Source organism: Sesamum indicum, linkage group LG6, assembly GCF_026168435.1.
Source record: "Sesamum indicum cultivar Baizhima isolate 11 linkage group LG6, ASM2616843v1, whole genome shotgun sequence".
In the NCBI taxonomy this organism is placed as follows: Eukaryota; Viridiplantae; Streptophyta; class Magnoliopsida; order Lamiales; family Pedaliaceae; genus Sesamum; species Sesamum indicum.
In genome coordinates, this window is record NC_142662.1 from 26,992,036 (window position 1) to 27,016,082 (window position 24,047).

Consider the following 24,047-nt stretch of genomic DNA (forward strand, 5'->3'; position numbering starts at 1 on the left):
GGGTACAAGGTGAATGGTAATAGCATCTACTACATCATTTATATATATATATATATATATATATATATATTTTAAATAAATCGATTACAATAACAATTATTCCTATCAACATTATTATCTAATAAAAACTATTATAATAATCATATCCTGCTTAAAAATACCTACTATTACAGAAAATAACAACTCTTACTATGCAGTAGACAACAGACAATAACTCCTAATACGCAATAGGCAACATCCATGCAACATCAATATCTAACAAAAACTATTACAATAATAATAAACAACAACTCCTACTATGCAGTAGACAACATCTCATGCAAATAGCGGAGTTCGAACCCACGATATCTAAAATCATGAGGACTTAGCTTCGCCGTAACTTTTCATGCAAATAGCAATTTGTGCATTTTTCCAACCCTACCAATCTTTCCTTTAACATTTTGTGATTAAAATTTGTCCCTGTCCTGTTAATAACATTCTCATATTATTTTTTTATTATTAGTAATACTTTTATGTATTTATTATTTTGTAGTACTGATTTTTCTACTGAGGATCGCTTATTTTATATGATTCAAGAATCAAATATATTGAATAAATCATGTTAGATTAGTTATTTAAATATTGTAATAGTATAATAATTTATATAAGCAAAAACGGGCTAAAACAAAAGAAAAGTTTTTGAATATTTGATCTATTGAAAAATTAATGAAAGAAATGACTTAAAGTCGCGATTTATAGAAAAATGTAGAGATGCAAAAACCTTAATGAAAAATCTCATTGGGGTTTTTAGATTTAGTACCGATTGGGTGGTCTCGTCAAATTGACTTTCTATTCGTTGCTCTCCTTCTCTTATTGTCTTTGTCTATCCTTTGAATCATCGAATAATATTATCTCATAAATAAAAATTATGATTTTACTAAAAATTAATATATTATATAATTTAATTAAAAATATTTGACCAATTGTATTTTTATAATGACGTGCTATAAGTATTATTAGTTTTTTTTTTTTTCATATTTTGTTATTCTTTTTTTTTGGTAAATATTTAATTATATAAAGGAAGTATGTGGGAGCGCTTTAGAAAAATACTTTTCAACTTATGATTCTTAAGAAATACTTTTGAATGGTTTGAGATGCCAGATTATACTTCTGAAAAGACTAAAAAAAATATTGTTAGGCCAAAAGTTAGAAGCATACCTCAACTGCTTTGATTTTTTTTTTTATTGTTACCCTTATTATAATAATCTCTAATCAATTTTACGTTTTTAGTTTATTTTTAAAATTATATATTTAAAGTTGATATTAAATTTTTAAATAATTTGAATAATTTTACAATAATCGAATTTACACTTTCAAATATTTAATATTTTAAAATTTTTTATATTTTATCTGCTGTATCATCTAATTATATTATTTCGATAACAAACAAATTTTTGGTAATATTTAAAAAAAATAAATATGAAACTAACTAATATCTTTTTTTAATATGTATGAATTGAATAGTCATTTATTTGTTTTTCACATTTCTTTAGTAAATATTATCTATTTTTTATTCTACTACAACTTTTATTTTTTCTTTTATAAACATTACTTCTCTAAAAAGCAAAAATTTTTGCAAATACTCCCAAAATTATGTGTATATTTTTACCAATCATGTTACTACTAAAGTAGTGTAGATATGCTCTTAAAAAAAGGTATATAGATATGTAATAATGAAGTTATATTCATAATATTGGAATAACATATTATAGTAATATGTCTCTTAAAATTTCTTTTTATAGTTCATATTTAAGATTATATATTATATTAATATATTTTTATTACCAGAAATTAGAGTTGGGATTAGGGTTCGTGTGTGAACAGTACACTGATTGCAAATTCATCATTTTTCTGTTTAAGGTTTGTTCGAGAGATTTTATTAAAACCTTCAAATACTTGACAGAATATTTAATGATAATTGCAAAAGAGAAAACGATTGGGATATCAATTGTGTTGATGAGAAGATAAACGAGAATAATCAGGTGAACAAAGGGGAGAAATGGAGGACGAGGAGGGGGAGGAGCTAAAAGCGATTCTGAGGGAAGCATTTGGAGATTCATCATCGGACAGCGACGGCGAATCTTCGCATCATCGGCAAGGACGAGTTCAAGTCAGTGATTCGACGGATGAAGTCGTAAAGCATCATACGATATTTGGGGATACCGATATTTGGGAGCCGATTACTGAAATCAAAGGCCTCTGGATCGGCAGGGACTTTTTGTCTACCGATCAGCAGGCCTCCTTGATTTCTGCTCTTGAGAAAGGTGATCCAGTTATTTTGCGCTTTTCTTAAACAATGATTAACACCTTATGGTGAGAATAATTTATGCTTGGATTTTATTGGATGCAGAGGGATATTTGACTGAAGCCTCGCAAAATCAGGTTTTCATAGATTTTCCCTCGTTTCTTAGTCTTAATTTTTCTTTACGTTTTAGTTTGCCAACTGTTTTTGTTGTTTGGCATATGCAATGAACTGTTTGGTTTATGAATAAATGCGGCGAAACAGTTGAATATGGAGTTGTATGCTCAGATGAGAAGCATAAGTTTGCTAAGGAGGCCAAATAAGTTGTTTGCTTGCTGAACTTAAAATGGATGGTTTGGTATCCCCTAAAGTACGTTTTTTGGCAATAGATGAGTTTCATTGCTGGAATTTCTAATTAAGAAATGATGAAAGCGGACAGTATAACTCTTTGCTTTTCTTTTTTTTTTTTTTTGAGGAAACATGGAGGGATAGAGAAGGGAAAAGCATAAGGCAATTCTCTTTCCCTGTGGAATGTGGCAGTTGGTAAGGTGTCTTGTACTGGTGAATGTTGATAGTGTCTCTTATTGGAGGAAACTCTTTTTCTTAGACTTGCATCAAACGAAAAGAGTCCATAATGGCTCAAGACTCAGAGTTTAGACCATTCAAGATACAATCATTATTTACAGAAATATTCCAATTAAAATGGTAGTATCGAGTGCATAGGTGAAATGCTCCAGATGAACACCAAGTATAACCCTCTGATCAATGATAAAAGGTATTGTGTCAGAAGAGGGTGTCTTGGTTTCCTCTCTTTTCCTTAGAAGAGTTCACCATCTTCGCAAGTGGGATTATATGAGTTAGCTTCAGTTTCCTTCTAAGGCTGTACTCAAAATAGAAGTACCTGTGTCAGAGGATGGCATCACTCTGGGCACCTAGTCTACACTGGTTAAATTTACATACTGGGAACCTTCATCTCTCTATTCTGTATGTATTTCCCCATTCATGGGTTTTGGAGCTGGTTCTTTGCTCATCTTTATTTGTTTCTCTGAGGTGCATGGTGATTAGCTTACAAGTGATTATCCTGAGTATAACATCCTTGAAAGCTTTTATTCTAAGCGATTTCATTGAATGCAGGCAATGAGGTTTGGCGATCTTCCCACTTGGGCCCTTGAACTCTCATATTATATCCGTGAGAATATTTTATTAAGTGGTTATTTTTCCGAAACCATGGACTTTATATCTAGTGATAACAGTAAAGAATCTCATCTATTTCCACCGGAGTTATTGTGGCGAGAACCTCTTTTCAACCAATTGATAGTGAACATATACCAACCAGGTGAGGTGCGTTTTGGTTCTTGTATTGCTCATTTTATCTGGTTTACAGTGTCATCATGTGACGATATATTTATCTTTGGCTAACTTACTGTCAAATGTTGCTTCTAATGGATGACAGTTGTAGGTTCTAGTTATCTTTCTTAGTTAACTGCGAATTTTTGTCCTGAGAAAGAAAAGTACTGGTGTCTCTTTTGTCCCTCTGAACTAGATTGCTAATGCGTTTTTCCGCTCTTTCATATCGTCTTGTCGTTGGAATGTAGGGAATTTGTGCACATGTTGACCTTATGCGTTTCGAAGATGGAATAGCGATAATCTCCTTGGAGTCATCATGTGTCATGCATTTTAGTCCAGCAGAAGCTGAAATCAGTCATCTTGAAAATGTCAAGAAAGAAGCAAAGATTCCAGTACTTCTGACCCCAGGTTCTGTAGTGTTGATGTGGGGAGAGGCACGGTATATGTGGAAGCATGAGATAAATCGCAAGCCTGGTTTTCAGACATGGGAAGGGCAAGAAATCAACCAGAAGAGGAGGATATCTGTGACTCTGAGGCGGCTCTGTCCAACGAGATAGAAGCAAACAGCTCCAATTGAGCTAGAGCAAATCATAAATGCAGCGACGCCACATGTACAACGCATAATATTCTATCTTAGAATTCCAATCAGCAAAATGGCTCTTAGCGTATTTGTCTGTCCATAAAACCTATGGGAGCTGTTGGTTGTGGGGTTAGAGAGAGCGCCCACGACGCGAGGATGACGCGTTGCGTGTCCAATTTATTTCAATTTTGGAAGACGTGTATTCGTTACATGATTTCTGTTCGGTTGTGTTCCCACACTTGGATTTTCTGAATTGGCGGTTCACAAAATCGGGGTATTTGACTAAAAAATTTTAGACACCTCTAGATTTGTTATTGGCAAACTTGCACTAAAAATCTGAATATTCCTCAATGTCTTTTCGAGTACAGGACAGCCCAAACTCACTCGCTGTTAAACCGAACTGACTTCATTTACTGCTATTGCGTCAGTTGATTGCCAGAGACACTGTTAAAACAAAGCTTAAAATTTTGTACGGCTACTGCCACCAGTGCCAACTCATTTCAGTTCGATCTGATTGCATTCTTACCCAAACTGTATACAGATAATTATAATGAGTTGAGTTTTCTTAGAGAAGTTACCATGAATACCCACTATTTATATATCCCACGTACATGTCCTCGTTTCATATAATATAATCTTCATTACCAAGGAAATGAGAAAATGATATAAAAATGGTGGTAGGCAAAGATTTTAAAGGGATTCTTCTCGGCCATCAACCTGGCGAATGGTTACACTACTTGCTCAACACCATGCATGTTGTTTTACACACACTACACAGACAAACTGTAAAACCGCATTCATGTCTTAACGGATATGGTTCATCTAACAGTCCTAATATTCCCAAATTGTAACATATTTTTACATATAGATATAGAGAGAGAAAGAGCTGATCAACGAGAGAGAGAGATCAGAACCACCTGCTGCATGCATACACGTATGAAAAGACCATGACAAGAGAGAATTTCTCTCATCATTGATACACAAGCCTAACATTCACAACAGAAAGAAGCACCGCCCACACCAAACACGCCTTCACTAGATCCCCAGCAATCGGGTTCATATTCCTAAATATCCTCGTGCACCCCACCAGCACTCCGAACAGCACGCCACACAGGACCAACCCGACACGTATCGCCCCCGCCCCGAACACAACCGGGTACCATCCGAGGGTGATCGCCAGCTGCCCCAAGTATAGAATCAAAGCGGTGGGATTGCGGTGGAATCCTCCTTCGGCCCAGACAAGCCACGCCGAGAGGCCCGACAGGAACGCAGTCGCCAGACAGGCGGCGTGCAGGGCCCAAAGAGGCGGGAAGTAGAAGGGCTTGTGGAGGCTGCGGTAGCGCTTGCTGGATCCGAAGTAGAAGATATCGAGAAGTGCGAGGGATAATGGGAAGGCGACGGCGACGATCAATGAGCGGAGGCCCCGCCGCGCCGTGCCGGTTTTCTTTTGCTTTGCGTCGCCAGTACTAGTGTCAGCGGTAATCACTTCTGGTTGGGTTTGTTCTTGTTGTTTGGTTCGGTGTTTGAGATCTTGGGAGGCCATGGTTAGAGTTTTGTGAGGGAGGTCGAAATTAAGGTTGAGAGAAGAGGGGATTGCGGTAGAGATGGCGGAGAGGTAGAGAGTTTATAGAGCAGAGCGTGTTTATCTGGTAGATTTGCATGGAGAAGGAGGCCACGCGGCGGGGAGGGGGAGAGAATGTTTACACGTGGGGGGATATGGTGAAGTGACTGGTCATTTGACCCACAATTTGAAGGATCCGGTGTGAACTAATTATCCTATCCGCATCAGGATTGATGAATTATAACTTCATTTCTGTTAACAAATTTTCAGGACAAATAAAAATGTTGAACTAATTAGAGTTTGTCGCTGATATGCTTGTGTTGAATTGTTAGAATATCAATATAATTATTATAAAATATGCATGGCTAGAAAATAATATTAAGGAAAAAATTGGTTAAGATATAATTATGTTGGTACATAAATAAATATATTAATTAAAGAGTATTGCAGTCTGTCTAAATTATAACAATCAAAAGTACTAACTCTAGTAATATAATTATAATTGCGATGTGAATAGTTATATGTTAAATTTAGCAATCGCTAGCCTACTGTAGTTGGCATGCGATTAATTTGAACATGACTAAGTTGGATGTAAACTAGAGTTATTCATGTATTAAAATGTTAATATCGTGAAGAAGAATCCTATATGTATTATCTATGCTGTACACTGAACTGATGTTTGGTGAGCTACTGTTGCATCTTTAAAAGTTGTTGGAGTTGGAGAGGACGAGTCCTGGCAAGAAGATCTGGGGAACATTCGCCTAATTCTCCGGGGAAAAACAAAAAAGAAAAAAAAAAATTATTCTTTCTCCTCTTTTGACTTATTCTACCTGTTTCACTCTCTTCATACATGAAAATCTTCGCCATTTTTCTTCTTTTGTTTTCTCCCTCACCAAATAATTAAGCTATATTTGCTACCTACGCGCGCGACCGAAGCTGAAAGCAGACTGGTTCAATTAAGATTGGCTTGTTTTCTAGAGAGAGAAAGTATATAAAAAAAAAACAGATTGAGTTTACTGGATCCAATGTTCATTGAACTTTCTGCTTATAGTAGGAGGGAAAAACCACTGGATATCCGGCAACTAGCGAAAAAGAGGTTCTCCCTCTCCAACTTCCCTTCCCTTTCCCCTTACTGCCAAATTGCCAAACATTAATTGCTAATTTGTCTCTTTCAAACAGCTCCTTTTCTTCGATCCTTCTCCGTTGGTTTTTCCTGCCAACCAAATGAATCTTTTCTTTCTTCCCTTTCCCTCCTATGACGCAATCTCCAGTAGAAGGGGGAAGGGAGAGAAATAATATACAAATAATATATATGCTGTCTCCTTTCAAGATTATGAATTAACATAAGTTCAATCCAACTTCCTATTGGTAAATCAGTAGAAACAATGTTCATAAAAGAAATATAGATATTGAGCAAAAACAATAGGAGCTCTCCGGTCCTGATGGATAAATCAGTACCACTATAACATAGTTCTGTAAATCAGTTAATTTAGAAGAAACGTGTAAACATTATCCAAGAAAAGGAAAAAGGGAAAAGGAAAGAAGAAGAATACACATGCCAAAAATACACCACACGCAGGATAGAGTGTATAATTCAGATCTTCAAACAAGAAAAATCAACTATTACAACATCATACCTGCTATAATACATACACATATATGTAAAACAAGACGCCACAAATAAAAGAAAAAAACCAATTTAACTACGGCACTGTGTGGCAGCACTGCATGATCGTGTGTAGGGATTAGCTTCAGCACCTGGTCGACAGTTGTAGTACGAAGCGCCTCGCCGGGAGCAGGGGACGTTGTTCGCCTGGAGAGCATTATAGCTGATGTACCTAGTGGTTGCTAATATCCGCCGGTTGACTTCGGAGTCCATCTCGAACTCCCCTGTACCATCGGCCATGCACTCCGCGAGTGATCCCTGGCAAGTAACCGGTTTACTCATAGGAATCCAGCTGAAGTCCTCTCCTGCATCCGCGGTGCTGAGGAAGAGAGCGGCCACCACCACGGCGGGGATAAGGAGGCGGAAAAGGCGAGATTTCGTCATTTATCAATTGTTTCAGAGGTTCAAAAAGGGAAGAGCTCCTTTTAGTTTTGTTTAATTGAGAAAGAAAACTGAGCGGGCTGCAAGGCCGTTTTAAGTAGTTGGGGGATTAAGAATTTGGTTCCAATATTCCCCGTATTAACCAAATTGCCACTACACGTCACCCTAATATAATGGTAATCACAAAAATAGTTGTTTTTAGGTAACCACATTAGGGATAATTATACTCTCACCCCTTGAGATTTCATATAATTACACAAAAATTTCTTATAGTTTGAGAAACTACATTAGCACATTTGACTTCCGTCTAACAAATAAGTCCATTCATTAGTCAAAATTCACTGAATATGCTGATATTAACAAGAAAATAAAAAAAAAGTTTATACTTACCTTCGATTTACTTGTTACTAATTTATTGCCTTTTTATGATCAAATTACCCTCATACATCTTCACATATTAATGCATGTGAGGAGGTATATCTTTACTATTATAAGGATAGTTTAGTTCGAAAAAAATTATTTGACTGCAATAAGTTAGTAATAAGTCAATTAAGGATAAATATCAATTTTCATTCAATAATATCAGCAAATTCAGTGAATTTCGACTAATAGAGAAATTTATTTATTAGATGAAAACAAACTTCAAGAGTGCTAAATGTAATTTCCTAAACCACATAGAGTCTATGGATAATTACACTAAATCTCAGGGGAAGAGAGTGTAATTATCTCTTAAAAATAGTTATTATAGCACACTTGATGCGTCTGCATAATTTTTATTTTTTTATTTAATTATATAAAATAATAAAGGTAAAACTAAACTATCTTTTTCCTAAATGTGCATGATAGAAACATTCAAAAGAAGTGGTAATTTTGTTTAAAATAAATTATATGTTTCAGGGTATTTTAGTGGGTATACATTTAAGTACAATGTTATTTACATGTTAAAAAAATGGTTATTTATTAAAGAACTTTTAAGAATAACTTAAAATATATATATATACATAAGAGAAAAATGAATGAGGAGAAAAAACTAGCAAAAGATAATTATGAAAAATGAAGAAAGTTGAAAAAATTAAGATATGAATAAATTGAAGAGATGGATACTTTGGTCTTTAATTATATATATGAATTCTTGAAAATCAATAATTTAATCATAATTATATTGTTGTAGAAGGAATTTTGAAAACCTTTGTCCACACTAATTTTATATTTGGGTGTTGTGCGGTAGTTGAACTTACCAATCATGCTTTCACAAATTTCAACGCAAACCATCAATTAATTAATCTGAAATTGTTTTTAGAATTGTCTAATACATTAATAATACTAAAGTTAATATAAAGTCACAACTTTTGCAACCTCTTTAGTTTTCAAATTTGTGAGTTGGTCTGAATTATGGTTTATACAGATGAGAATTTTTATTATTAGATTTAATGGGAATGAAAATATAATTTTTGTAGAAAAAATAAAATAATTGTGTTGACTAATGTTGGTATGTAGTGGAGAACATGTTAAGTAGATATATGAAAAGAAGGGAATAAAATCAGCTGTCATATATATCAAGTAATTAAATAAAAAAACTTGCTCATCTCTATCACTACTACTTTTTGGCTAATACATATATATCTTATTGTTTCAAAATTCTACTCCCTCTTCCGATTAAAGCTGCTTCTCCAACTTTATTATTAGGATATATTGCAATTAAAACCTCGTCTTCCAATTAAGTAAAAACAAGAGAGAATGATACAAATATAATTATAAAAAATATGAACACCTTTTGAGTAAACAAGAGATAATAATTATAAAAAATACAATGAATTTTCATTATTTCAATTATTATTTAATAAAAATAAGTAAATATTCATGACATCATTACTGAAATTTCTCGCCATATTAATATTTTTAATTTAAAGTTATTTAACTATCTGATAAATAGAATTAGTTATTTTAAAATATTATTATAAAATCCTTTCAAATAAATAGAAATTTATATTCCGAAACAGATAAATTTGTATTGTAAGTATATTAATTAATGAATGTGTAAGTTTGAAGAGTTGAAAAGTGTTGGTCAACATATATATGAGGAGAGGAGGAGGATATGATATAGGGAAAGAACCATCATAAACCCACCCCCCAAAACCTATTAAAATATTAGCAGCAATTAAACCTACCACAAAGATTAGAGAGTTGGGAATTTATAGTTAGGAGGCGGTGATAATAATAATAATAATAATAATAATAATATTTGAATGAGTAGAGAAGGTGGTTTTTATATGCATGTTTTGTAGCGGTTCAACCGTGTCCTCATTGTTGTCCAGAACCAGAACACAAGTTGGATCCCTCAACCTCAATGCCATGAATCTTTCAATACCTACCATCGAAAATGATAGTTTTTCTATATATTAATCTCCAACCTTTTAAGAATACAAACATTCACCTTAAATAAATACTCATATGGAAATTCAATAAGTTATAACACTAAGGATCATTTCCATTCAAACTTTGTCCTTCACCAATCAAATCGAGGATTTTCTTTTTCTCTCTCTTTCTTTTAAAGTGTATAGATTATGTATAAATTACCTCATGAATTTCAATCCTTAACACTGTAATAATCAACATATGAAAAACTTCTTTTTTCCCGATAGATATCAATCAACATATCAATAATTAATGTGTTATAATCAACGAACAACTATTATTAAAATAAATAAATATTATTAAAATAGACAAAAATCCACATATTTGTGGGATTTAATCACAATCTTATAATAATGAGACCTCAACCTCACTGCATAAATTAAACCTCATCACTTAAATCTAGAAATTTTTAGTGTAATAGTAAAAAAGAAATGTGTGGATAGTCGAGATTTCTAAAGAGTCCCAAAACAAATTAATTACAGAAATGGACTAAGTCTCGTGCTTACCAATGCTCAAGAGGTTTGGTAAACAGAGAAGGCTTCAAATAAATGATATCACATTCTTTTAACTAATAGAAAAATATTACAATCACTCTACAAATCTGAATATATGAAGAAATCAATGTGCACACGGGAAAGATCAATTTTGGAAGCAAATTTATGAGATTTGTCAGAAGAAATTCAGATATATAGTCATAAGTTGAATAGAAGACCAATTAAGCTAAGTGATCTGTATATTCACCTTGAATGCACTAACAATCCCGTAGAACTTGCATTATCTTTCTAGCTTGCTCAAAAATGCTTCCATTGGGGGTACTTCCTTCACAATTTCTTGCCAATCAGGCATCCCCTGTAAAAGCAAATGGCAATACATATCCGTCAACATAGCCTAATTATATTGTACCAGCATAGAAACACCAACGACGTATCAAGAAGTCCCTAAATGCTTTCGTGTCTCACAGGCTTTTTATGATATCAACATTTATTTAGTTCTCAATTTTGACATCAGCACTTCAACAAATGCAATAAATAATGAAGGGAAAAAAAAATGCGATAAAACAGATTTTTCAACTGAGCAGAAACCTATAAGAAATTAACTGGATTCGTGATGGCTGATGTAAGAAAACCTTGTGATCATCAAATTTAAAACAAGGGCAAAATAGGTGAGGAAGACGTCAACTTTTAATGACGAGGAGCCCAAAAAATGTTGTCTTTCTTCACTGGACTTTTCCGAGGAAATGTGCATCATATCACTGCTGACAAAATTTCCACCAACTTGGTTTACATATAATTTCATCAACTTGGTGGACAAATAGCGACTTGTAAATTTCAACAGCATATTAGACACGATAATCAAATGCTAACTATGCTTGTATTGATTCTACTGTTTGATGATTATAATTAAACAAAGGATCACTAACCCGCCCCGATTTCCGAACACGACCATCTAGACGGAGAATTATGTACACATCTTCGCCAGGAGTTATGCCTTCAGACTTCTGTTGATCTCTGATCCACCTGGAAAGGAGAAATCCAAAAGGCCTTATGCAGTCAAAGCCTTATGTAGTGTAGAAACTACGCATGGAAATAACATATACAATCCATTTATAAACTTTCTGTTTCATTAAAAGTACGCACATAGAGAAGGAGGAGAATTGAGAACTCATGTACAGCCAATGTTTGTGGAGAGATTTTTCACACATTTTGCAAAGAGATTTATTGATTATTTAGGATTATGTACATCACTTTATATTAAAATAACTGATCAAAAGAGTTTGATACAAGATACATTCAGAAGTGAATTTGATGTCTTCTTCCAGAACCAGGCAAAGCTTGATACAGGTAGTAAGAGATACTTTTCTTATCCTTGAAACTGTATGAGACTAAACATATACTTGATAAAACCTTGCAATTACCGACCTTTCCCATTCAGCAGGTGACACCACTTCCGCTCGGAATCGAATCTCTGCTTTAATTTTTGATTGTGCAACTATAGACTGAGCTCGCTTATCAAACTCTTCCTATGGAAAAAAAGAGCAGAATTCATCAACCAACACATACAGAAACAGACACAAGTAGATGTCCAATATTTTATTGTGGATCCATGAGAAGAGAGAACACTTTAGAAATATGTGATGTACAATGTGGTTTATTGTTTTTCAAGTTAAGCATGGTACGGGCAATCATAAGGATATGTAAGAGAGACCAATTTATTGTACATAATTGAATGAGAAATTAAACTTTCTACACAGTATTACCCCTATAGATGGAAGTGATGCAGTTGCCTTTGGAGAAAGGCCGAAGCCTTTTCTTTCCACTTGTGGTTCTCTGCCCTGGCCCCATACAACAGGAACCAGAATAACTCCTCTCCTAAGAAGCTCTGTTCGGAACCTCTCAGCCTTCCGCATGGCTGAAGCAACTGTTTCTTTATCGCCAGCCAAAATAACCTACAATCAATACTCAGCTATAGTATCATTTTAAGAAACTGACATAAGGCAAAATTGGTGGAGAGAAAGAGAGAGAGCTATTCACGCTTCGAGAGCATGCAACAGCTTCCAAGGGTTACACAACAATAGAATATAATAAAAGGACAGATACTCAATGCCACCACAAGGAGAAAGCAAAAAACGAGAGAAAATGTTCATCTAAGAGATATAAAGAGAAGAAATCTAAAAAATGGAAGCAATTTGTTTACAAAAGAAAAGGGTGTAAAAACAATCCAGCTGAGGTGCAAACAAGAAGCTTCAGTACATATTATGTTGATATGCCAAAAAACTAGAGTTACCAGTGGAATTTTCTTCTCCCTCCTAATTTTACCACCAATACGTAAGAACTGAAAGAATGCAAAAGGGTAGAGAAGAAGAGTTACTAACAGGCCTTGCTGTGTCTCGTAGCTGAACAAGTTCCACAATCCTGTTAGTTGAAAGGCGCAGAGGCAGCCTTGATAGAGTTTCGTTCCTTGTAATTTGTGCAAGTTGTTCCTCCTCTTTCTTGTTGTCCCAAAAAAATAAAGCCACAAGAACAATGATACCTGCACCATACTGAGTCAAAAACTTAATTGATTTCTGTAACAAGTATTTCGCGATTCATGCAAACAAATAATTACATCATCCAATTATGTGAACATGTAAATATGAAAATAACACATGGTTCATATAAAGGAAAATATGCCAGTGTTTACCTCCTATGTTTATTGCTGCATTTCCCGAAGTCTCCAATAGGCCAGGAGCACCATCACCCCCTTGAATAGCACGGAGCAGCCTAGGTATGGTGAATAACAATGAAATTCCTGCAGCGGCCGTCAGTGCCACATAGAAAAATCTCCTTATCCCACGGAATGGAGCTTGGACCTCGCTGATGAGTTTAAGATCCCTCCGGAAACTGTAGCCTACGTCTTCTCCACCCAATCTAGCCTGTTGATGGTAAAAGAAAAAGCGGGGAGAATACCAGTGCAAGCTTACACATCATGATCAAAGACGGTTAAAAGTTATCTACATATGTCCAGAAGTAGATAAAATGAGAAGATGTGGCCAGCTTTGAGCAGCTAACCTCTTCTTGCAACTCCTTGAATTCGGGCATTGCTCTAAATGAGGCCAAATCAGGATCATTTAATATGGTGCCAAACTTGAGGTCGTATTCTCTCAAAGCTGTGCGCAAACAGTCGGCAGCTTTCTTTGCTTCCTCCCTGCCTCAAAGAGTAAACAAGAAAAATAAGATCCTGGTATTTACAATTGTTAAATATAGAAAATACTTGAATGTGACATGTAAAAATCATGATCACAATAGAGTGGTCTTGCTCCATCTTGAGACCTGGCATTTTGCAGCATTTACATATTTCTCGTTGAGGTGCCTGAAATAATATGTTGCCTTTGCATACATAGTTCATATCTCCGACATGAGAATTTGTCCTGCTAGATTGAATTTATAGCATCCTTCAAATTGCCAACTAGAATTGGAACCTTCTACTGTATAGAATTTGTAAAAACCCTCCAAATTTCAGATCAGAGATTGACAAAGACTTAAATCTTACCTGTAGGCATGACAACAGGCTTTGTTGTACAGAGCAGCTTGAGCTTCCACAGGGTTGGGATCCAAAGTAAGAGCAGTGTCAAACTGAGCCAAAGCATCTTTAACCTGGAATACAAATTTTGAATGACATTTATACTGATTCTTGCACTGGCTTCCCCCAAAAAGCAAATACAAAGGAACGTATACCGGGAATTCCTTGACATGTTCGTTAACTATCAGTGAAAGAACTCCAGACCACCATATTTTACACCAGACAGAAATATAGGGACGAGAACTAGTCTCCTCCGAGCTTCAGATGATTGATTTCACGTTGAATTGAGCAGTTAATTTCAATTTTCAACCCTAAATCTCAATGAATGCACATTGTAAACCGAATAACAGAAGTAGATAATACAATCGTCATCACTTAAAGAAAACTATAATCAGCGTGATTTCGTGCGTGCGTCCATCTTAATATAATCAATGAAAAAGAAATACTGCCGCTAGCGAACATGTAGGGGAAATTATTACACATCCTCCGTCTCGAATAATACGCGATGAACTCGAAGAAAGCATAAAAAACAACAGAACTAAAAAAAGTACCCGTCCTTTGGCAAACAGGGAAAGACCCAAGTTGATACACGACTCAGCCGTGGGGGCACTAACTTCCGGCGAAGTAGAAGGAGAAGAAGGGGAGGGAGAGCAATGGGTTAGCTGGCCATGAGTGTTTCTCGTGGGCTCAATTAAGACCCAGAAAGAAGAGGAGAGTGCTGGTTTTCTCCTGAGAAACCATGCTCTTGATATCAGCAATGAACTTGAATTTGGGGGTGAGCAACCGGACAGGTAGAGCCGCGGATGATGTCGATGGCGGTGGTGGAGTGGTGGTGCAAAATTTGCCGCGGCCATTGAGAATTCATGGGCAAGATTATCAGTTTATCCGGTGCCAACGGTTGCCACTCGATATTTTGTTTTTCCCCCTTTTTTTTTTTTTTTTAAATATAAAAATCCTTTTGTTTCTCGTCTTTTTCAAATAGTTCCCCGCATGGGCCCAACCCACAGAAAGCCCATTTGTTTGGGCTTTGTCAAATAAATGGGCTGGGCTGTGAAACTAATTTTCCCAACACATCACCATAATTGGACCCAAATTGGGCCACCAGTTAGTCCAATGGCTTGGGCTTCAAATATTTCACATGACCCAATAATATATACACAGCGAAGACTTTCCATAAATACACTTTTCGTACATCTAAATTGGAAAAGAATGTTGGTGTTGCATAAATACATAGTTTCACAATTATGTTAAAATATTAATATTAAATAATTTAAAATTTTAAATACGATGATCGTTTAACAAGCTGCATAAAGCACTTTTAATTTTGTGCAACTTTCTTCACTTATTCAGGAAAATAAAGTAAGAGAAAGGGAGTGGCTTTCACTTCATGTGCCACATTTTGCAGTTGAGATTACTGTTGAAAATGCTGCTTCCTTTATGTGCATTACGCTGAGTCAAAGTGTTTGCTCACTTTTTGTTTTTGGGTTCTATTTCTTTTTCGTCACCGCGAAAATTACAACCATCTTTCCTTGAGATTTGATATAATATAAATACTCATTTGTTATTTGAAAAGTTATAAATACAGTTCTAAAGTTTGATGAAATTATATATTGGATGGAAGTATAGAATTATCAACTTTGTCTTTACAATATTATTTTATTTTTTCCTTAAAAAATAAAAAATTTATAAAAAAAATCAAATGGGGTGGATGGGAAAATCATAAAAAACACCATCCACTTAATCCATAAAAGATCAAAAAATTTTAAAAAATAAATAAAATTATAATTTTTAATCCATAAGGACATTTTGATCGGTTCACCATAAAAATAGATGAAAACCTAACAAATTTGGCTAATTATTAGACGTCCATTAAAATCAGGAAAGTATTAATAATTTTTTTAAATAACAAGAGAGTTTTCATATATAATTATACCAAATCTCAGATAAGCTCATTATAATTTATTACACATATATCTAATAAACAAGAGTATTTTTGGTACTTAGCCGCACAACTTTCAGAAGAAAACATAGCAGGGACAGCGCTTTGCAATCAATATATATAATTACTAACCTCTTTTGAAGCATATAAATTGCCATGGTATCAATTATATGATCATATAAGAATTAATTATACGACAAATATAACATATTTATTATGTGATTTATGTATAATTTTAAAAAATTAATCAATTACATAATATATTATATTTATTATATAATTAATTTAATTTGATGAAACCTGATTTTCCTAAAAAAACATCTCCTACCACTCTTTAGACATCACTGTAATGTTTGCTTTTAGTTTACGCAGTTGACTATCCTAACAATCTCATTAGATCAACATTTGAGATAGATCATTGATTATATATATATATATATATATATATATATATATTATTTTCAAGTACAATGTTGTAATAATTGTCAACGTTGCTTCGCCACTCACCACATATATTGACTTGTTAATTAAAATATAATATACAAAGATCATCACTGGTATATATTACAAGAAAATTGCAAGATGTGTATAAAATTCATGCCTTTTTATTAGGATGAATAGCAATTTATTCTCATGTGATATTGAAATAAATAATTAATTATTATTTATAAAAAATAACTAGCAATTTATCCCCCTGTGTTTTAAAAAATGAAGCAGTTTACCTCCTTAGATAGAGAGGTAAATTGTTTCATTTTTTAAAACATATTTCACGTCCAGACTTCTCTCTAACAACTTAAATTTTTAAAGGATCGTTTAACAATCCAAGTGGACTACTGCTCTCTCCTCTATCCTTTTCTACTCAAAATGATCATACTGACTTGATTGTTGGAGGGCGATTTTTAAAGTTTATTTAATGCTTTTCCGATTGTGGGTCTTGAATAGAATATTTAATAAATCTGGGATCGTAACGACTAAATTAAACAAGGAGGTAATCTTCGAGCTGAATTATACATATATATTGATAAATGTATATATATGTGCAGTTGGAATGAGGTTAACTATACAATATGTATAGAATTTTTTTAACCTAATTCAAATTTAGTCGAACCAAATCAATCATAAAACAAATGTAATTCTTCACACTTTTTAAACTATAGGCCATTCACACCATAAGTATATTGTACTTGTCATATAATTGGTTAAAATTAGAATTAATTTGTTTTTTCCTAAATATATATAATGGAGGACAACATGATGCAAGGGGGGGCACGCGAATGCGGTCTCCATATCCAGTGATGGAAAACGAGGGAGGCAAAAGAGGTAGCTTTCTGGGTGCATTATGAGAAAGTGAAAAAAGAAGTACTCCGCATCAGTCCTCAACTGTTTGTCTACAATTATATGTCCAAAGGGAAAAAATTCATCTCCATCACCAAAACCTTATGTCTGTCACTTGCTGCCCAAAAGGAAATATTATATCTGTGGCTTATGTCATCCCTCCAGCTACTTAATTATCAATATCAAATCGAAATGGACAAAATTTCATACATATGTACTATGGAACTTCTCTCTCTTTTCCATCCATCTCTTTTTCTTTTCTCCTTTTGTGTTCTCTTTCTACTTTCTACTTGTTTGATTGCGTTTAGAAATTCCTCTCAGGCATATCGAATTGCATTCTCTGGCTGAGATCGTTTCGTACGTAAATTCTTCATGTTATGTATGTGTATAATCGGATTTCGAATTGTACGATTTCACGTGTGATTGTTCCGTATGTACTCGAGTTTGGATCGAGTCGGGTTATGGAGTACGCGCGCAGACACTAATACTCAAAATTATGGCCTCAAACATCTTACAAAATATTTTAAAATGTTTCATAAGATTGTCCAAACACCCTCTTAGTTTGGAACTAGTATTCAAGAATGATTTTGATTAAATTAGGAACACCTCAAAGTCTTGAAAATTTACACAATTAAGTATCCCCAACTCTTCTCTTAATCACCAAACAGGTTAAGATCCATGCCTTTTACATTTTGGTGGTGCACCAATTCGGTCCTCGCCCGACTTTAAATTCAAAAATATATGAATTCATGATGACCACTCAATTATTTTAAAATATGTAGTTCACGTGAAATCATACAATCCCAAAAAAAAAAATGCTGAATTGTGATTGATATGTATGTTAAGGGAATAAATTAGTTAATTAATGTAGATAGGAGTGTATATTAATTGATGAGTGGAAGTGTGGTGAAGGTACTGTACTTGAGATACATAGTATAGCAAATTGGTATTGGTATTGGTATGATGATGATACGATATTATTCTTTTGGTGCAAGTTGTTGGGCACAGGCACAGGCAGAGGCACAGGGTGAGAGGTTGCAATCAGGGAAAAAGATAGAATTGGACGTTGTCGTTATGTATTACACGTCATATCACACTCTTTATCCATCATAAAGAAAGAGATGTGGAACTGATACCAAAACCAAACAAATTTGATTCACTTGTCTTTTCTCATGCATGCACTTATTCATTTTGCTGAGGTTGCTAGAGTTTTCGAATATCATCATGTCGAGATTCTTGCGTTCTTAATAACATTAGATTGAAGGATGTTCATCTATGTATTTTACCAAATTTATAAATAACCAGGCTAAAATTTAAGTAACGTGTATGCATTTAATATACAACCATTATTTTGTTGTTGTTGTTGTTGTTGTTTTTTTTTAACAACTTTACTAATTTGAGGGTCGTTGCAGGGTCGATTCCTATGACCCTTAGCACCCTATAGTGCGTAAAAAGTAAAAAATGCCAAATTATTTTGTTATGGATGTTTTTGTTATTTTCATACTTTAAAAATATAAATTAGACAAAATACATAATACAGAAGTGAAAAATATAAATTTTATGACATACGTGATCAGCAGAGATTTTTAATATTGAGGTCTCGCAGAGCAGCATATTGAGGTGAGGCGTTTGAAAAGGGGGTTTCTAATCAGAAATGGATGCATCAGATGCTGTCTGCCTTAAGTGTTAAAAGAGTGGGAAAAACAGTAAGAACCCATTAAACCCATGTTTTTGCAAAAGCACAATATAACTTGACACCAGTAGTAAAACATAAAGTCTGTCCTGGAAACGGCTGTTTGTCATTACAAAGGTTTAATCCGTTAAATAATTGTTGCCACCACTTTAATTAATAGAAGTTAATCATTTCCTTGAAAGTTTTTTGAAAAACTCTTACTCAAATCAAAATGATGAATTTTGTATTTTCGTTGGATCTTATAATATGCAAGTGCGTCTATATGGTTCAAATCGGAGCAGCTAAGGTTGAAGTAGAGAATTGAAGATTTAAGTAAGCATTAGGATGATGGTAGAGCAGGAGAGCAAATTGGGTGGTGGGGCTCGTGGTGGAATCCGTAGGAACGACAATGTCTGAGCGGCAGCCAATCATCATCATATCCCAAAAAGAAGCCACTGTGCAGATAACATATATATTAATTACGCCATGACATGGCTGCTTAGCTTCCACCTTATATATAGACCCATTCAGTAGTCAGCCTCTACTATTCACTCAAACAACAACCACAACAAGTAATTATATAATCATATATCATAAAAAATACAGGATTTTGATCGATCGAAATGGACGGGAAGAAATTGGAGTACAAAGGTGGAGAGGCAGTGAAGGAACTGGAGAGACTAACAAGAAAAGCAGGTGAAGTGCAAGAAGAAATTTTGAGAAAAATCTTGGCACAAAATTGGGGTACTCAGTATTTGAATAAATACTTGTACATGGGCGGGGGTGGGGGTATGGGGGATGCAGTGTCTCAATTCAAGAAGCGTGTCCCTGTTATCACTTACAAGGATATTCGACCTTACATTCTCAGAATTGCTAGTGGGGAAGACTCCAATCTCATTACTGCCCACCCCATCACTGAGATAATATGCAGGTATATATATTATACTTGCAACTTCATCATGCATGATCATTTCAGTGATGCATAATTGATGACAACGTTGCAGCTCCGGAACATCGGCCGGAGAGCCCAAGTTGATGCCGTCCATCGCGGAGGATCTTGATCGCCGTACTTTCCTATACAATCTCATCATGCCTATAATGAACCAGTTGAGAATTATATCCTTAATTTTGACCCCCCCCCCCCCCCCTTTTTTTTTTCTTTATACTTTTTCCAGTTTATCATTGTGTAGTAGGAATTTTTGCATGACCTAGGGGTTCAAGAATCTTGAGTAGGAGGAAGATTTTGATTTATAAGATGTTATTGAATCATTATTTTTATCTATATGTTATAATTATTAACATATACCAGGCACGTCCCTGGGCTGGATGAAGGCAAAGCCATGTACCTCTACTTCGTGAAAGCAGAAATGTCGACTCCATGCGGCTTACCGGCTCGCACAGTGCTAACCAGCTACTATAAGAGCGCCCACTTCAAGCACCGTCCCCACGATCCCTTCAATGATTTCACCAGCCCCGATGCCGCAATTCTCTGCTACGACAGCGATCAAAGCATGTACTGTCAATTACTCGCCGGCCTCATCCACCGCCAACGCGTCCTCCGCCTGGGCGCCGTCTTCGCCTCCGCCCTCCTCCGCTCCATCTCCTTCCTCGAGCGCCACTGGCGTGATTTCTGCCAGGATATTCGCTCCGGGGAACTCAATGAAGGAATTACCGATTCGGGGTGCAGGTCCGCCATGTTGGATCTTATCGGACCGCTCGACCCTGATCTGGCGGAGGAAATCGAGGATATCTGCAGCCAGACGACGTCGTGGAAGGGGATCATATGTAGGCTGTGGCCGAACGCCAAGTATATTGAGGCGGTGGTGACGGGGTCGATGTCGCAGTACGTGCCGGCATTGAAGTATTACAGCGACGATAAGCTGCCGTTGGTTTGTACGATGTACGCATCGTCGGAGTGTTATTTCGGAGTCAATGTGAATCCGTTGTGCGAGCCGTCGGAGGTGTCGTTTACGCTGTTGCCGAATATGGGCTACTTCGAGTTTATACCGTTGGGTGAAAACGGGTCGTTGTTTATGGATTTTGAAGAAGAAGATGAAGAGGAAGAAGTGCCTCAGAGTAAGCTAGTGGATCTCGTGCATGTCAAAGTGGGTTGTTACTATGAACTCGTCGTCACTACATTTTCCGGTGAGCCCCCCCACACCACCTATGTACTAATATATCACAACCTAATTTTTCATTTTTCACATTTTTTATTTAAGTTAATTTACTTAAAAAAATCTTGACTATTAAATCATTCTCGTCTTTATTTTAAAATAAAATAATTTAATATTTTAAAAACTTTCAAATTCTAGAAAAAAAAAATAAAGATTAATGATGGAGTCTGAAAGAATAAGTTATTATTGATAGGTTCGATAATAACTAATTATTAATTAAGTGTAATTGATGTACACTTTAATATGATTAATTTTATTTGGTCAACTTGGTGCATCGAGGCGAATTTTTTTTTAATTCAAATTATAATATGTTATAAATCTTTAAGTTCCTACCTTTTGAATTAGTTTTTTGAGTTATTGCAGTGGATTCTTAAAATCCAACAATTTTTTGAATTATTTTCTTCAAATATTTCTTTTAAATTAAAAACTTGTATATAAATATATACTAAAACTATTATAGTGATGAATAGATATATATATATAAATTGACATACATTGAACCAATAAGATGAGAAGATTCATAGTCCTAATTAACCACGAAGATATCCATATTATAAAAAAAAATTCCATTTATATTCTACAGGGTAATGATCATAACAAAGTGTAGATCATGAATTTTAGTACTGTAGTGGGATGAATATTTACCATCATAGGGACTCTGGATAAAGAAACACATAAATTTATAATCTTTTTTGGTCTATCATTTTATATTTTCAATATTTAATTAATTTATTTATTCAACTTCGAACTTTTTATTTCTCGGTCTCCACTATTTCTTTTATTTTCATGCATTAGTTTACTCTCTAATATTATGTCATTAATTTTATATATATTGTTTTATCACTATTTTCTTATACACGTAATTTTACATATATTTTATTAAATAATAAAAAAAGTTACAAAATTTTTATATTAAATAATATTAAAGGATGACGCAGACAGACAGATTTTGCCGCATATTACTAGATTAGAGAAAAACACTTTTGATGGCAGTTTTAATTAGAGAAAAACACTTATATTACGCAGACAGAGGTATGCAGTTTCGATGGCAAGCTCTAGGTGGATAAGTTCGCTTAAGAAAGTCCATAGAATTGCTAGTGGATCAGCCCATTACTTATCCAATGTATAAGCCCATAACTTACTAAATTGGGCTCCCGTGTATAAGCCCATAGTTAGCTGGAAATGTCCAAAAACACAAAAAATACGTTTTCGGTGTGTGTGTGTGTGTAAAGGCAGTTAATTTGGTGTTGCAATTGCTATATTAATTTGTGTGCAATTTCATGCAATCATCACAATAACTTGTTAATGGCACGGGAGTATTAATTAATCAGGATTAAACCGGTACCGCATTGGCGACGTGCTCCAAGTCACCGGATTCCACAACCACGCGCCGCAATTCCGATTCATCTGCCGCCGCAACGTCGTGCTCAGCATCGACAACGACAAGACGAACGAAGAAGACCTCCACCGCAGCATCACCGCCGCCGTGAAAAGGCTGCTGGAGCCCCGCCACGCTCTCCTCGTCGAGTACACCAGCTACGCCGACACCTCCTCCGTCCCCGGCCACTACGTCATCTACTGGGAGATCAACAACACAATCCACCCCCAGGAGCCGCCAGTCTCCGCCGAAGCAGTGGAAGAGTGCTGCATCGCGGTGGAGGAGGGGCTGGATTACGTGTACCGGCGGTGCAGGACGAATGATAAGTCGGTGGGGCCACTGGAGATCAGAGTGGTGAAGGCGGGGACTTTTGAGAAGCTGATGGATTTGTTCATTGCTCAAGGTGGCGCGTCGATTAATCAGTACAAAACCCCAAGGTGTGTTAAGTCGAAAGCGGCTTTGAAGCTGCTCAATGCTAACGTGAGCTCGTGCTATTTTAGTCCCAGGTATCCTGCCTGGGATGCTTGAAATTGGAGTGGAGAAAATAAAGAATTTACTTGAGGATTTAATGAGTTGATTGCTGACTCCGATCAAGGGATCACGATCTTGTCCGAGCCCAATATCGAAATAACAATTTTGCATTTGAGAGTCTACATCCACAATTCATCTTGATTTACACGGTAATTACATTACACTTATTTAGTTTGCATTTACTTAAATCTTACAGTAATCACTCCTTGAACCGTATAACAGACATAGTAACTATCACCTTTTGTTCTAATAATTATGTGCACAACAAGAACACCATTGTAATTGACAAATTAATTATTGTTACATACTATTGAATTCTTGATAATCATCACCATCTTCAGGATGAACTTCACTAGAAAGTTATTCAAGTGTGGCTCCAAGAACCCAAGAACATTATAGTTCTCATGGGATCATCTTGGACGCCACCTCTCTTGTTTCGTCTTTCAATCTCTCTAGACACAGAAATCCCACCACGTCTCTTGGACACAGTAGATCTCTCGCATATTTGTCTGAATTTCTCCCCAAACACTTGTTTCGACTCCTGAAAGAAAGAGTTGTTTTTTGGGAACACTTGATCATGAGACTTCATTCTCAACAAATCCTTTGCAGCTGATCACGGGGTTATAAGATATTGGAATGGAAATTCTTAAGGTAAGTAGAGCAAATTTATAAGAGCATTTGATTAGAGAAGTTGAAGGGGTGATGGTGGGGATAGCGCATATTCGTTC

General features: G+C 35.3%; 5 protein-coding genes across 6 annotated transcripts; 2 read left to right on the forward strand and 3 right to left on the reverse strand.

The window, feature by feature from the left end:
• Positions 1-1,809: 1,809 nt before the first annotated feature.
• On the forward strand, positions 1,810-4,461 carry LOC105163162 (2-oxoglutarate (2OG) and Fe(II)-dependent oxygenase superfamily protein). Of its 2 annotated transcripts, none has more exons than XM_088882085.1 (4): positions 1,810-2,303; positions 2,390-2,421; positions 3,416-3,617; positions 3,877-4,038. In XM_088882085.1, the coding sequence occupies exons 1-4, from the start codon at positions 2,039-2,041 to the stop codon at positions 3,894-3,896; spliced, it is 519 nt and encodes a 172-aa protein (XP_088738211.1). In that variant the 5' UTR covers positions 1,810-2,038; the 3' UTR covers positions 3,897-4,038. The 2 variants fall into 2 exon arrangements, with proteins under 2 accessions (XP_088738211.1, XP_011079709.1); XM_011081407.3 differs by having other exon boundaries at positions 1,811-2,303; positions 3,416-3,622; positions 3,877-4,461.
• Positions 4,462-5,025: 564 nt separating this feature from the next.
• On the reverse strand, positions 5,026-5,830 carry TSPO (TSPO(outer membrane tryptophan-rich sensory protein)-like protein). Its single transcript, XM_011081406.3, has one exon. The coding sequence runs from the start codon at positions 5,749-5,751 to the stop codon at positions 5,179-5,181; it is 573 nt and encodes a 190-aa protein (XP_011079708.1). The 5' UTR covers positions 5,752-5,830; the 3' UTR covers positions 5,026-5,178.
• A 1,379-nt stretch (positions 5,831-7,209) lies between these two features.
• Positions 7,210-7,888, reverse strand: LOC148787970 (rapid alkalinization factor-like). The gene has a single exon (XM_088881929.1). It carries the CDS (start codon positions 7,817-7,819, stop codon positions 7,469-7,471), a length of 351 nt encoding a protein of 116 aa, XP_088738055.1. The 5' UTR covers positions 7,820-7,888; the 3' UTR covers positions 7,210-7,468.
• Positions 7,889-10,680: 2,792 nt separating this feature from the next.
• LPA1 (tetratricopeptide repeat (TPR)-containing protein) lies at positions 10,681-15,218 on the reverse strand. Its single transcript, XM_011081404.3, has 9 exons — positions 14,842-15,218; positions 14,261-14,364; positions 13,780-13,915; positions 13,412-13,643; positions 13,104-13,261; positions 12,489-12,677; positions 12,151-12,251; positions 11,652-11,748; positions 10,681-11,080 (listed from the first exon to the last, which is right to left on the reverse strand). The coding sequence occupies exons 1-9, from the start codon at positions 15,142-15,144 to the stop codon at positions 11,006-11,008; spliced, it is 1,395 nt and encodes a 464-aa protein (XP_011079706.1). The 5' UTR covers positions 15,145-15,218; the 3' UTR covers positions 10,681-11,005.
• Positions 15,219-19,569: 4,351 nt separating this feature from the next.
• GH3.9 (putative indole-3-acetic acid-amido synthetase GH3.9) lies at positions 19,570-23,441 on the forward strand. The gene is made up of 4 exons (XM_011081403.3): positions 19,570-20,167; positions 20,241-20,342; positions 20,546-21,381; positions 22,742-23,441. Exons 1-4 carry the CDS (start codon positions 19,860-19,862, stop codon positions 23,314-23,316), a joined length of 1,821 nt encoding a protein of 606 aa, XP_011079705.1. The 5' UTR covers positions 19,570-19,859; the 3' UTR covers positions 23,317-23,441.
• The last annotated feature ends 606 nt before the right edge of the window (positions 23,442-24,047 follow it).

Excerpts from the sequence above, each read along its gene's own strand:
- GH3.9 (XM_011081403.3), top strand. The coding sequence starts at position 19,860 with ATGGACGGGAAGAAATTGGAGTACAAAGGTGGAGAGGCAGTGAAGGAA. Across the intron at positions 20,168-20,240 it reads ATCACTGAGATAATATGCAG|CTCCGGAACATCGGCCGGAG; the intron begins GTATATATATTA and ends ACAACGTTGCAG. Across the intron at positions 21,382-22,741 it reads CGTCGTCACTACATTTTCCG|GATTAAACCGGTACCGCATT; the intron begins GTGAGCCCCCCC and ends TTAATTAATCAG.
- LOC148787970 (XM_088881929.1), bottom strand. The coding sequence starts at position 7,819 with ATGACGAAATCTCGCCTTTTCCGCCTCCTTATCCCCGCCGTGGTGGTG.
- LPA1 (XM_011081404.3), bottom strand. The coding sequence starts at position 15,144 with ATGGCCGCGGCAAATTTTGCACCACCACTCCACCACCGCCATCGACAT. Across the intron at positions 13,916-14,260 it reads GCCTGTTGTCATGCCTACAG|GGAGGAAGCAAAGAAAGCTG; the intron begins GTAAGATTTAAG and ends TCTTTGAGGCAG. Across the intron at positions 13,262-13,411 it reads TGCAGCAATAAACATAGGAG|GTATCATTGTTCTTGTGGCT; the intron begins GTAAACACTGGC and ends AGTATGGTGCAG.
- LOC105163162 (XM_011081407.3), top strand. The coding sequence starts at position 2,039 with ATGGAGGACGAGGAGGGGGAGGAGCTAAAAGCGATTCTGAGGGAAGCA. Across the intron at positions 2,422-3,415 it reads CTGAAGCCTCGCAAAATCAG|GCAATGAGGTTTGGCGATCT; the intron begins GTTTTCATAGAT and ends CATTGAATGCAG. Across the intron at positions 3,623-3,876 it reads ACATATACCAACCAGGTGAG|GGAATTTGTGCACATGTTGA; the intron begins GTGCGTTTTGGT and ends GTTGGAATGTAG.
- TSPO (XM_011081406.3), bottom strand. The coding sequence starts at position 5,751 with ATGGCCTCCCAAGATCTCAAACACCGAACCAAACAACAAGAACAAACC.